The sequence below is a fragment of the Cydia pomonella genome, chromosome 7, assembly GCF_033807575.1.
Source record: "Cydia pomonella isolate Wapato2018A chromosome 7, ilCydPomo1, whole genome shotgun sequence".
Lineage (NCBI taxonomy): Eukaryota > Metazoa > Arthropoda > Insecta > Lepidoptera > Tortricidae > Cydia > Cydia pomonella.
Genome location: NC_084709.1, coordinates 5317109 through 5332244, shown reverse-complemented (window position 1 = coordinate 5332244; position 15136 = coordinate 5317109). Strand labels below are relative to the sequence as shown.

Below are 15136 nucleotides of genomic sequence, written 5' to 3'. Positions count from 1 at the left end.
GGGTTCTGTTTAACACAGAGTTTACTCTTACTATTAGGTACTACTACTACTAGGTACTACCACTGTGTATTAGGATAATTACAGAAGGAAAAATTACTTGAAAAGTAGTGGATATCTAATTTCGAAAAGGGCTGATGAGTGATTTCTAAACGATTTTATGCATTGCGCAATTTTACAAGATGTTTTCTATAAGAAAGTTAAATGTTTTGTCGCGATTCCACCGATGGTCACTTCGCAAAATTTTCTCATTTATGATAAGTAATGATCATGATGAATGAATGAAGAAATAAGTTTCTTCATCTCCAAAAATGGACTAATAGTAAGATGTGTATACACGTGGACAAAAAACATTTCTAGTTTATAAAATTTGTTACAATAAATTTTCGTAGTTAATATTGAAACCCCAAAAAGTAAACAAGGGATGGAATAACTGAAACTTCCTGTATATATCCGGAATCTAATTAACAAATACTTGCTAGCGATATTTCATTGTTGATTTATCGCTCCTCGGTAAATCATTGCGTAGTTATAGAAACACGAGTGAGGGGGAATCACTTGGATTTCTCACGGAAAAGTCACTGGGAAATGTGGCTTATTTTCTTGTGCTAGCATATTGTTTGACCCAAATATGGTGGACATCAAATCGTCACTGTCCCAGTATATGTCAGGCCTGGCACGGGTCACCAAAAATGAGATGCTAATAAAGCGGCATCTCTTGGGAATTTGCATGAAGGATTTAATACTAAACTATTGTGAGTTCACTGTGATAACGACTCAACGAACTAAGAAATTTTTACTTTTTCATTTTCTAAGCTTAACGCGAGGTCTACAGCTCACAGAGCCACTAGTTTTATTTTATTTGGTATTTTTAGATCTATCCTATTGGCGTTATTGTTAAAACGTCCAGGAGTTCAATTCAAAGTTAGTCTACAAGCTATGCACAAATGGTACGCGTTCCATTAGACCCCGTGTAGTAGGAAATCCAATCGCGCTCCCCAAGGTGTCACCCGGCTGCTCATATCTTGAGTGGTAGCACAAGCGACTAGATACAGCGGTTATAGATAGAGAATAACACGTATTCACGACAACGCGTGCCTTGACTCGTATTGTCATGTTTTTATAGGTCGTGGATGACACGAACTATAGCTTTCAATATCATATAAGACAACGAAAGGAATCACAAGAGGCGATCAACATACATACTTATAATACCGGTTTTATCGTGAAAATGCGATGTCTTCCAGATTTCTGTAAAATAGCAAAAAAAATATGTTGTTGTCTTAATGCACTCAGGTGTACAGAGCTGTCATAGACATTCGCCACGGCTTATTATTATCTCCAGCAACCTTTAGCTTCTTTTTAGCTCAGTCCAACAGCTTGTAGTTGGCTTTTGACAGTCCGACGCCATTAGCGTACAGAAGGCCCTACTACGGCTTCATCCCGGCTGTTTCCATAGCATTATTTACTTTTTCTCTGCAGATAGTGTGACTTAACGCGTTAACTGACAGCACGTCGACAGACACACGACAACGCTTAACGCTAGTTCTTTTCCATGTTAGTCGATGATTGTCAGTATACTTCATCGTTTCGTCTGCAACACAAATGGAAATTTGTCGTCCAAGACATTAAAATGAAAAACAAATGTTAAAAGCGTATGACTTACGGCAAGCGCTCAAACTGTCAACTCCCATCCACCAGTCTGTTGTGGCTTTCAACACTATCGAAGGTAACCAGTTATTTGATGCCGCCAACTAAAGTGTTTCTGTTTCGCTTGGAGAAAGCTCCGCTTTAATACATTAAGAATGCATAGGATCGCCACATGCTACACCGTGATGAGCCCGAACCGCTTCCATATAACCTGAAACTACTATTTGGCTGTATAATAACTGTGACTTTGGTATTAAAGCTCATGTCATCTACCTATCAAGATGAGATTTAGACTACTCCAGCATTACTGCAGCATTACTGTATAGCGACATTACTGCCGATTGTACTGCTGCCGCATATGTCAAATTTCGGGATAGTAACATCGGTTTAGGCAAACAAGCATACAGCCCGCCTGATGGTAAACAGTCTCCGTAGCCTAAAGACGCCTGCAATTCAAGAGGAGTTACATGCGCGTTGCCGACCCTAAACCCCCGCCTCGTTGAGCTCTGGCAACCTTACTCACCGGCAGGAACACAACACTATGAGTAGGGTCTAGTTGGTTTTGCTTTTGTATAAACATTGTCGAGCTTCTTGTTTTATTTGTCCATGACGATACACGGACTTCATTTTTTTTTATTAAAAAATTTGGGGACAATCTTACACACAGATCGACCTAGCCCCTAACTAAGCAAAGCTTGCGGTATGGGTACTAAGCGACGATATACATAAATACGTATATAGATAAATACATACTTATATACATAGAATACATCCATGACTCGGAAACAAATTTCTGTGTTTATCACACAAATTAATACCCTTACGGCCCGGCCACGACATCGCGCGGCGGCAGCAGCGGCAAGCGGCGGCCATGTGGGAACAAAAGGTCGGATCGCTGTGTCTCGCTCCACCCTATGGTCGCCGCTTGCCGCTGCCGCCACTGCGCGATGTCGTGGCCGGGCCGTTACCGGGACTCGAAACCGGGACCATCAGCTTCATAGGCAGGGTCACTAGTTACTACCCACTAGGCAAGACCGGTCGTCATTGTCGGTCCATTTAGGGTTCAAGCTAATTTGTTTGTTATTAACTAATGGTATGAAATATCCAATGTAAAATAAACTCTAAATTGCTCAACAATTAAAGACCGTGGCTGTACCTACTAGTTAATAAAATAAGCCACCCGCAGTGAGTTCTAGGAAAAATAACTCCGTTTATTTCGATGCAACCGTTCGTTTTGTTTGTACAAACGAATCCTTTGTAAAACAGTTTACCTATTGCCTTTATTGGGCTATGTGTGGTTTGAGACTACTTTTATTTGGTTAAAGGTTTTTTCAAATAAAAACTGCAGTTGTCAAACAATTAATAAAATGTTCAAGATCGTTTTGACGGGTAACAATCAATACCCCTAGTGTAAATTTATTCGATAGCGAAACGTGACGTACGCTAGTTTCCAAAACGCCCCGCTTGGCGCGCTGTTTGTAAATCGCATACAAAATGAGACTTAACGCAAACGCTTACGTCACGTTTCGCTAGGTATCGAATAAATTTACACTAGGGGTTCTGACGTGTTCATACAGGCGTATTCGAATTTTAGCTGTTCGAACTGTTTCAGGTATGATACTGGTTTCCCAGTGTCAAAAATGTCATTTTGGTTAAAGAAATCGAAGAGATCGGTGTGATATCGAAAACAAATGTAATAACTAAAATTTGAATACGCCTGCTTGATAAATCTTAAGGTGATGTTAGGATGGTTACTGCTGTGGCCTAGACTCAGGCGCTGTCAGTGTTAAATGAAATTTTTGTTTTATACTACGTCGGTGGCAAACACGCATACGGCCCGCCTGATGGTAAGCAGTTTCCGTAGCCTATGTACGCTTGCAACTCCAGAGGAGTTACATGCGCGTTGCCAACCCTAAACCCCCCTCCCCTCGTTGAGCTCTGGCAACCTTACTCACCGGTAGGAACACAACACTATGAGTAGGGTCTAGTGTTATGTGGCTGCGGTGTTCCATAAGGTGGAGGTACTTCCCCAGTTGGGCTCTGCTCTAGATCTGGAATGACATCCACTGGCTGTGCCCTACCACACAAAGCGAGATGACATTCACAATGCCCATACCTCTCTTTTATTAACAACTGGGCAGCAATTCGGTGGCGAACGTCACTCATTTTTTTAAGGAAATTGACATCAGCGCGCGTTCAACGAGCGTTGAATCGGGCGGCGCGCAGTGCAACCAACGCCTGCGAGCACAAGCCTGAAGAAGGACCCCCGATGGGTTCAAAACATGTCGCCAATAGCGACGAATAATTCACGCGAGTATAGCCATAATATTCACGTGATACTTTAGAACATGTCTAACGAAAGTTTAATTTTAATCTAAATCCACATTATTTATTTATTTAAATAGTTTTATTATTAATTCCCTTGCCCAGACCCAGTATAGTATCGGTAATAGTGCCATCTCATATACTCCGATACAAATAGACAGGCGCTTTAGGTAGGTATTGACAACCTCTTAAGAGTCAAATGAACCCGCCGCCAAAATGCCGCTCACATACAATCAAAGATATACTTTCATTTTAAACGACATGCTTGAATTACATGAAACTTCATTTTAAACGACATTTGTTCGAAAGTTTTGTATGTAAAACTACTATTCGTTCTAAATTTTAGCAACAAAAATGATTAAGTACTTACCAGATATAGATATATAAGTTACTTTTGCATTAACTTTTATTTCCGATTAATTGCAACGTAGATACTGTTAAGTTTGTTGTCCCAATTTCCTGATAGATGGCGCTGTTCCAGACGCAAACTAGGTAACGCTAGTTTATCATAGAATCTGTATAAGAAACGTTACATTACATAATAAATGATTGATGGCGTAGCAACATCTATCAATTTTGCTAAACCCCGTCGAACCGAACCTTTGGGTTTGATTGAAATCACAAATAGAATTAGCGTGTATTTTATTATGCAATAGGCCCCTGCATATTGGCTTTTTCTTAAGCTTTCACGTTAATAATACTAGTGGGATATATTCTACACGATCGAGGGTCAACCCTACACCTATATTTCATTTCTCGTTATATTTCGACATGATATTAATAATTCTTGGTGGATTGGAGCGACTGACAGCTTTCAAGTCAAACCCCATTTGCTGTTTAGGGCTGTGCAACACTTATCATATTTTTATATAAAACTATTTGATTTTCTTTTCATCACACTTGCTCGAAAAAGTTCTTATTTCATGCAAGTGTACTGAAGGACAAAGGTCTATTTTGTTCCCGCGGGAGTTACGGATTGTGAAAAAATGGGAGTTATAGCTTTTTTCAAAATTATGTCACTTATTCATACAAACCAAGTAGCATAAATGAGTTTTACTTTGAAAATAAATAATAATAATTCAGCCTATATACGTCCCACTGCTGGGCACAGGCCTCCTCTCATGAGTGAGAGGGCTCGAGCTATAGTCCCCACGCTAGCCCAATGCGAATTGAGGACTTCACATACACCTTTGAATTTCTTCGCAGATGTATGCAGGTTTCCTCACGATGTTTTCCTTCACCGAAAAGCTAGTGGTCAATATCCAATGACATTTCGTACATAAGTTCCGAAAAACTCATTGGTACGAGCGAAGATTTGAGCCCACGACCTCCGGATTGAAAGTCGGACGTCATATCCACTCGGCTACCACTGCTTGAAAATACTTAATACTAAAACAAAAATAAAAAATAAATATGAATATAAATATGATGGATAAATACTTTGAAAATACTGACGTTTATAATTTTATATTTTTGTTTATGTTTAAAATTAAATAATTTGATTAATTTAACAGCCGTTTAAAATATTTTTACATAATTTTCAATTGGGGCTGAATGCCGACTAGGTCTGTGCCCTGTCAAGAAATTACAAAATGGCGGACGAATGTTTGATATGTCACCGTATTTAGGAATTATTTCGTTTAAAATTTAGTTTTTTCTTAGCAAGTGTGATGAAAATCATTGTGTGTAACCCCGGGGGTAAGAATATTTCAAACTCGGGTCTTTAATTCCCTCCAGCCTGCGGCTCTCGGGAATTACCACACTCGTGTCCAAAATTTCGCTTACCGCCCTCGTTGCATAATGTATTATAACTGAATAGCTATTGTTGTGAGTATAACAATCAGAAACATAAAAGTGTACAATACCTATCAAACAATGTACTTCATAATCCGTTTCAGTATTTTCTTCATTAAATAACGATACAATAATGATATAAAAATGATGAAGATCTTGGTGAGCGACATTCGAAATGATGTAAAGTTGACAACATGCTGACAGAAGTACGAAATACATTATTAAATGAATAACATGAAAACATGGAAGAATCGAGCACTTTCAAGCAAAGAGCGTACTCCCATCTTGAATTCGACAACGCACTTGCAACCTCTCCGAAATAAAAATACATTTTTTATGATCTTGTTAGGTGAAATTCAGAAAATCAAACTTTTGAAAAAATTTAAAAATAGAAATAAAAATGTTTTTGTACTTCAAAACTTATAAACCACATGTTCAAATATTTCACATAGATATATACAAACAGATACTTAAACAAAAAAATTAAAAATTAATTCTTATTTTTCATACAAAAAAAAATGAAAGTGGTTGATCACCTGCTTGTAGTTGAGATAAAGTTACAAAACGGTGTATTTTATCAGCATAACAAGTGTAACAAAATAAGGGGGTACACCGATCGAAAATTAAAAAAAAAGTTACGATAATTATTTACCTTCAGCGATTCAGCTCTTTTGCTTCCAATATCATCAAAAGCTTAGATTTTACAATTTGTTGAGGTTTCTCAAATATATATAATAATGACTCAAATCAAATACCATAACATTTAAATTAAAACTAATGAAGTTTGCCGGTCGAAGTATTTTTCAGATGGCGCCAGCATAGGTTTTAAAACTAATCCTAAGTCAGTCAGTAGTCAAATCTTGTTTTTTTGGGAATTTCATGACCCTTAAGCCAAATCCCCTTGAACCAAACTAGAGACAGATAGAATCTATACTGGCGCCATCTTAACGATGATAGTAGCCAACCTTATTCCACAAATATGAGCCCACTCTAAACCTGGATACAACTGTACATAAACCACAGGCCGCCCCAAATCAAATCGCTCAAATTGATCATGTTCGATAGTAAAAAGGGCCCATAGCCGACCCTTGTGGCATTCGGCAAGGTGTTACATGGCAAAGCTCTCAAGCTTCAGTCAAACGAGACCTTTAGACTGCCATTATCGCGTCACACGTCATAGCACATAGGGCTGTTAGTATGTAGACTGGACAGTAGAAGGTAAGCACTACCTATAAAACATAGGTTTGATTCTCGGTAAACGCAATATGTTTGTAAGTTTAAATGTTTGTATGTTTGCCACCAATGTATGTATGGCGGGCCGTATGCTTCTTTGCCACCGTCGTGGTATAAAGAATATTTAACCACTTTATTGTACAAGAGATTTAATTATGTTCATTTGAATTTGATTTGTTATATTTTACAGTTACTATTTTGGTTGGTGTATTTCACTCGCAACATCAAAGTTTGTTAAATCCCCGTGCCTTGAAATCTTCGCGACGCTCAAAATGCCACTTTTTGAGCCACTTACTACACTTGTAGTTCAATTTTGATATCTTTCGCTTGCTTGTGTATCAATATTAGCACGATGGGTCAAACAACACTTTGTCGCCTTGTATAACAAATAACTTCTGCGCGGATGAAATTAAGTGCGGAAGTTAGTATATTATCATGAGGGTCCATATTGGGTTGCATACAAGTTTAAGTCATATCTTTGATACGCATAATAATTTGTGTCATAATCATCATTGCGCATACAAATGAAAAGTCATATTATATTGTGTCATACATTTTTAGCCATAACATTTGATGACATACATAGCAGTTGTCTTTTTTTGTGCATGCCTAACGAACCTAACCTAAAATTTTATTGGAATTAAATTAATTGACTATAAAATTTTGACATAACTCATTTATGACAAAAACCCAGTTATGCTCAGGAATAATTCTGACTAAAGATTTGTACGACTTACAATTTTATGCATAAAGTTTTATGACAATTAAAAATATGACAAAAGTTGTTATGCGATCAGAGGGAGTCCCCATTAAACAAGCTTGTCTTAATAAAGTAACTTTCCTGTAACAAAGTGATATGAAATATTTTGTAATACGTAATATTATTCAATGATTTACATTATATGCAAAGTAACCGTCATGATGTCAGTTTCCTTTCCAGCAATCACAATCACGAGGTTGATTGAGGAAATCATATTTTGTGCTCTGATCCAATTACATTTGTACGAGCTATAATATGCACAAATGTAATGAACTATAATTACGGGAAATACCGATTGTGCACATGAAGCCATTTTCACATTACCAGAAAGCGTACTACTTACAATAACTAAGGTGCATTGGGGTAATTTTGGCAACGGGATTATTTCAAAAATCGCTAATATCTACTTAAAAAATCGCTAATATATACTAAATAACGACTGGCAGTAAACGGTCGCGGCGGCCTCGTACCACATAGAGGCGATCAGTTGAGAAGGAGGCTGCCTCAACTGGACTCGGCTGGAAAGAGCTGGAAGTTGCCGCTCAGGATCGCGACAAATGGAAAATTCTTCTGCGAGTCCTATGTCCATAATGAGGGATACCAGGATTACATCATCATCATCAATATCTACTAAAATTTAAGGTCTTGCTTATTGTAACAACGACATATTGGAAGTGTTTTATTCATAAGGCGCTATCTCACTCTTGCATTATTAAATAAATAAGTAATAAATAAATTAATATTGTAGGACATTCTTACACAAATTGACTAAGCCCCACAGTAAGCTCAAGCAGACTTATGTTGTGGGTACTTAGACAACGATATATATAATATACAAATACTTAAATACATAGAAAACTGGTGAAGCTTAATGTTACAACAGGTAGAAAACGCTTCTAGTTTTGTTTTGTACCACGCTTTCGAATTTACCCCAAAGCACCTAACAAGTAAGTAATAGAATAATAGTCAAAAGCTTACGAATAGATTGGACCAACGTATTAGGTAGAAACACCGACATGAAATATTACTTTCTGAAGAATTATCTAATCTACATAACGACTTATATAATTCAGTAACACTGTGCAGTATAAAAGCGATAGTCACAACTACTTCATAATAACTCCGAACGTACGCAAGTTTCCAACAAAAAGTTGTACTCGTTATCGTGACATCGTTTATCTCAACAATTTCGCTCCTAATAATAATTCTTTAGCTTTCAGATAATAATAAACATTTTACTAAACGACATTTTTGCGCATCATAGCTTAGATTATTTCTAGTTTTTGCCGTAATTCTTACTGGAAAAATTGCTCCTAGAAATTCAGATAATATTATAAGTACCTAAGTAATTTATGTCTCATATTATTTTGTTTCTTTTCTTTAAGCTTGTTGCTCGTTACCTGCCGTTTTTATTTTGACTTGATGGTCTCATCAGAATATCAGCGCTGGAAGTCGCCAACAATATGCTGAGATGTGGCCATTCCTTAGCACTTTCTTCTTTCTTAAGATAAACGTTTCTTATTGTAGATATGTAGGTACCTATTTTGTTTCGTTAGTGTTTACGACTAATTATATTTCTATTCTATGCTATTCTATTATGTTGTTTGCATTATTAATTGTTATTTTTTATTATTAGATATTTTGTCAAACAATCATTCAGCCCGTCACATACTGTATCCTATGTTTGCTTACCAAACAATTCATTCATTTTATTTTTGTATGAGCACATCAATTTAGGTCGTCGATATTAATTTATTAGTAACAAAATATTTGCCAAAATTAAGCAAAAACTCTACAGAATCCAAAAATAACTCAAATCATTCAGCTATAAAACTTTCCCCGTTAATTCTCGCAAACAAGCGAAAATGAATCGCGCATTCGTCTTCTTCCTAACTTTCTGTTCGGGGCACTGTTTCTTCGACATACGAGATATAATGTCGGGCACTATGAACCGGCTCCCCAGGGAATTCCCGGCGGCCATTAAGGACATCGCGGAGGGTCTGCCCGCGAAAACGATGACCGTTGTCCGGGGGAACTCGACGAATTTAAGGTAAATAATTGGGTTGTGAATGTTGTGATCATTTTGCCGTAAGTTTTGTTTGTTTTTGAAAGCTTTTCATTAGCTTGATGTGTGTGTCAGGGTCCAGAGGGTCTACTGCGAACCATGTTCGATGTGTTGCCTCCCTGTTACACTTACGTACGAATTTACAAGCGCGACAGAGAGGCAACACGTCGAACATGGCTCGCGGTAGGCCCTCAGACTTCCAACATTTCGTTTTCTATAACGGGTAATGGTGATCACATGATACTCGTAATTTCTATAGAAAACTGAAGTGTCAGACGCCTCGTTCTGGACCCGGACCGTTCGAGATGGAATCATCCTTTAGAGGGATTTACATAAGATTCTCGTAAATATGTACATCGAGATGCTAAATTGTATGGACCTATTATGAATGAATTCATTCATAAATCTTTTTACAAACAAAACTAATGTTTGCTCTATTTTTTTTAATAATAATTTTTAGCTACAAAAACTATAATCAGTCAAAAAACTTTGTCAGTAGTAAAAGGCGCGAAATTCAATGTCTCTATAGGACGATAACCCTTCGCACCTACATTGTTTAAATTTTCAACATTTTCTACCGAGGGAAATGGCTTGACAGACTATAGTAACAGTCGTAGATATATGTTACATAATGTTCATGCTAAGTTTGACGTAATTTAATCATGTACTTTTTACATATAAACGTATGTTTCCAAAGTGACTTAGAAGACGTAACCATGGCAACAACTCAAAAGAACAAGTTCGGTCCAAATAAATACATTTTTAACGTTGTAGTGCCGAAGATATGTACGAACTTTTCTGCTTGCTGAGCGCGCACTCGGTCCAAGTTATCAACTTAGACATCACGACGAAGGAGAACAAAGAAAAGGTAATAAATGTAATTAATCATTAGAAGATAGGAATGTTTTTTAAAGGTCATAGTTCGTGTCATCAACGATGACGCGCAAATTTGTCAAATATAATCTTTAATAACATGATATTATGAGTCAAGGCTCGTGTCCTCGTGAGTGACACGATCTATACATTGGCGGCAAGTACGCCACCGCAGCCCAAGAGTAATGCAGCTGTAATTGACATGCTTGCGTTACCTTTATACTCATATGCTATTACAGTATTACACATTCGTGAAAGAAGCTCTGGACGTCTCCGAAGAAAGAACGAGTCTCATACTCTGTGAGCCGTATGAATGTGAAGCAATTCTATCAGAGGTTTGTATTCAATTAATTTTGTTCTTATTTACTTTTTTGCACAAAATACAAAAAAATGTACAAATGGCGAATCTAATGCCTGTAGGCATTCTCTACCAGTCAACCATAGGGATAAAATGGCGCAAGTAGCAAAAGTAAGAGAATTAAACTAGGAACTATTGCACGCAAGTGAAAAAACCCAATAAACTACATATATAATATACAAAAATTATAACCCTTTCGTAATCGGTGATTATTTTTAAATAGCCACAGCCGAATACAGAACCTACTCCTTCTATAAAATTGAAGTCGGTTAAAAATATCATAATATTAATATAACATACTAGACACATTTGTACTACGATGGATACTACTCATATATATGGATATTCGTTTCGGAAGATGTTATGTAGCAAACTCTTAAAAGTAACCTCGCTTCTATCGTCCATAGCATTATGTGCGTAGCCAACATGCCAATAGTTTACCCTCCGTAGCGAACAAACGCAACTGTCGTTGTCGCACTAGTATTGAAGAGTGACTGAGAGACAACAGGTGAGAGTTTTAAATTGAGAAATATTGACAAAGTCAGTATCACAAAATAAAACAGAAGAGGAAATGAAAATTTCCCCTTTTTAGTGGAATGTTTGAAACACAATAAAATTCATGAAAATAAAATTACAAGTGGGCGTAACAGGTAAATTGTGTTTATATTCAGATATTATGAACGCTTTTTATAAAAGAAAATAATACAAAAATAAAGTTATTGTTCAAATAAAATTGAAAATAACAAAATGAAAGTAGATATGACCTTTTCGAGTAATGGAATCTTAAAATAAAAGTAATAAAAAAGATTCCAACGAATCGGAAACCTCCTTTTATTGAAACATTTAAAAAGAAACGGTCATTATGCTCCAAATAATACGAATAACATTAGCTATTACCCTCAACATTGTACGCATAAAATATGAAAGTAGGTTACTTACCTACATATAAGTAGATTGTCGGCCCGATTCGAAGAATGAGATACGATAACGATAGGTTCTGTTTTATATAAGTTCTCATTTAGATATCGTTTGTATGTCGTATAATTGACAGAAGCAGCTCGATTCTGGCAACCAATGTCACTTAGAAATATCGTTGATAGATCTTATTGGGATCACAGCGGAATCGAAATAAATGTCAACTTTGGCATGTCGTTTAGTTATCGATTTTTTAAAGATCTTTCCAAGATCTTGAACGTGTCTTAATCATTCTTCGAATCGGGCTGTGTGTCATAAATTATTAATATCGTTTTCAAGGAACAGTAGCTAGTTCTTTTTGTGGCGCAGGTTTCCCTAAATTATACCGTTTTTTTCCTTTTTCATGAAATACTCGTAGTATTGAATTGATATACTAAACTAACATTTTTATTTTTGTGGAATGGTTGGCAGTGCCGGTCCTCAAAATATTTCAGCGCGTGATGATAACTAGACAGGATTTGATGATGGAGACAGGAGTAGCCTGATCCTGTTAAGATAAAATATTGTATCGACGTAGATTAGGAATGAAGTGTTAAGATTCCACACATGTGTATAAGTACTAGTTAATTCAATTCAATTCTTTATCATAGATAACAAATGATCCACACCTACAATAAAATTATTAAAATTACATTAAATAACGTATATACAGTTAAAATAGCAATAAATAGACAATTTTTTAAATCCCATACAAATAAGAAGGTAGGTACATTTTAAAATTACAAATAATCTCAAAATAAATATTAATAATAGTTCAAATTCTGTCTATTAATCGTACATGCAGACTATTCCAGTGTTTCACTTTACTCCTATCGTAAATAATAAATGAATGGACTCTCCAGTCCAAACTGCTAGCGCACACACCCAGAATGCTGTTGTTATTCATCAACCGCGGCCCCCAACGTTGAAAATCAAAAATTGGTTAATTTATGTTCTTATATTGTCTAGTTGGTGGATAATAACCTGATCCACCGCACGATCCTGTATCTGTTCTACTGGTCGTACGGGCCCGTCAGCGAGCGGTTCTTGCTCACACTCTCAGAAGCTATGAGGGTAGCTGTCATCACCAACCCTCGGCCTGGTGTGTGAGTACATTTGTTTAAGTTGTTGTGTTAGATGACGGAACACAATCTGATTCACCACACAATGTGTTCGTGTTGTACTGGTCGTATGGGCCCGTCAGCGAGCGATTCCTGCTCACCCTCTCGGAAGCTATGAGGGTAGCTGTCGTTATCAACCCTCGGCCTGGTGTGTGAGTATATTTGTTTTATGTCATTATGTTAGTTGACGGAACACAATCTGATCCACCGCACGATCTTGTACCTGTTCCACTGGTCATACGGGCCCGTCAGCGAGCGTTTCCTGCTCACACTTTTGGAAGCTATGAGGGTAGGTATTGTTGCCAACCTTCGCCCTGGTGTGTGAGTATTTTTGTTTTAAGTCGTTGTGTTAGTGGACGGAACATAATCTGATCCACCGCACGATTCTGTACCTGCCCGATTCGAACTTTACGATACGTCAAATATTAGATCTAGATACGATATGGATCGGATATGTCAGTGTCAAAAATTACGTTTTTGTTTGAAGAAACGTCACTTTTGACACTGACATATCCGATTCATATCGTATCTAGATCTAATATTTGACGACGTTTTAAAGTTTCAATCAGGGCGTGAGTGGCTAAATTATTATATTAGATACGGTAAATTATTATATTAGTATATTTTAGGGTCGGCAACGCGCATGTAATATATCTGGTGTTGCAGGCATCCATAGGCTACGGTGACTGCTTACCATCAGGCGGGCCGTATGCTTGTTTGCCACCGACGTGGTATATAAAAAATATATTAATGAACATATTAAAGTTTTGCTTGAAGTCCACCCATGCGAACAGAATCTAAATAGTTTCAGTGTGAATGTTTTCATGGCGTTTACCCCAAAACGTGTAAAAATTCGATATAAAAACTACAATTTGCGTTAGCTCCTACTTAATGTATTAGGTACAATAAAATACTTACTCGTGATAGTGTCACCTGCTTAATAAATCAACATAGAACAGCCAAAACATTTTTCCGTTGCCGTAGCCGAAACCAAACATCACCCCTATTCGGGACGGCAATAATTCATTTATCTCCCCCGGGAACAAAATAGACGCCATCCAATTACTACTAATTAGTAAATAATAAATGAATGGAGTATGTAATAGGTAATTTTCCCTATTAATATTAACTATATCACTTGGGACTAGAAGTATAATATTATACCCTGTTTACTTTTAAACTGAATGGCGGATTTCTTTTTTACTTAGGTACTTAGATGAAAATGTATATTTTGCTAAATATGAGGACGTTTAATGGCTGTCAGATCATATCTTGAGCGTTTTTTATTAGGGTTTCCTACCCTAAGGGTAAAAACGGGACCCTATTACTGAGACTCCACTGTCCATCTGTCTGTTTGTCTGCCACCTGGCAGTGGTATCTCATGAACCGTGAAATTTTCACAGATGATGTATTTCTGTTGCAGCTATAAGAACAAATAATAAAATATATATTTAAGGGCCCCACTTACAACAAACCTGATTTTTTTGCCGTTTTTCATAACGGTACGGAACCCTTCGTGCGCGAGTCCGACTCGCACTTGGCCGGTTTATTACCCAATATTTCTTATAATTTAGCAGGAACCTTGTTGAGATAACTGTGTGTTATCTGATGATCGAAAGAACTTAGCACCGATTTAGATGTCTATTATTATGTCAACGAAGTCGACAAGGCATATTCTTACTATATCCACATTTGTTTGAATAATATATAATAAAAGTTAACGCAAACGATGTCGCGGGCAAATGCTAGTTATTAGTAGCAAAGATAATTTGAAGAGGTGGATTTTCAAAATAAATTTTGTAGCTCGCTCAAAACGATGCCGCCATTCCTTTGGCCTATGCTCTATTAGATGGCGCCACTTTTTAGTATTTCGTAAATTTAACACATATCAGTGAAAGAATAAGGATCAAAGTCAAATGGCGTCCTATAAGTTTTAATAATGTGTCGAAAGATGGCAGTAGGTTTACTGTAGCTACAAAGTTTATTTCGCAATCCACCTCTATTTC

General features: G+C 36.9%; 1 protein-coding gene across 1 annotated transcript in view; it reads left to right on the top strand.

Annotated features, from left to right (window-relative positions):
- The first annotated feature begins 9042 nt into the window (after nucleotides 1-9042).
- The window catches only part of LOC133519641 (ionotropic receptor 40a-like), a 37857-nt gene continuing 31763 nt past the window's right edge, over nucleotides 9043-15136 (top strand). The window contains exons 1-4 of the mRNA XM_061853686.1: nucleotides 9043-9809; nucleotides 10599-10692; nucleotides 10937-11032; nucleotides 12979-13115. Of these exons, the coding sequence (XP_061709670.1) occupies nucleotides 9625-9809; nucleotides 10599-10692; nucleotides 10937-11032; nucleotides 12979-13115 (512 nt within the window). The 5' untranslated portion in view covers nucleotides 9043-9624. The remainder of the gene's footprint in view (nucleotides 9810-10598; nucleotides 10693-10936; nucleotides 11033-12978; nucleotides 13116-15136) is intronic.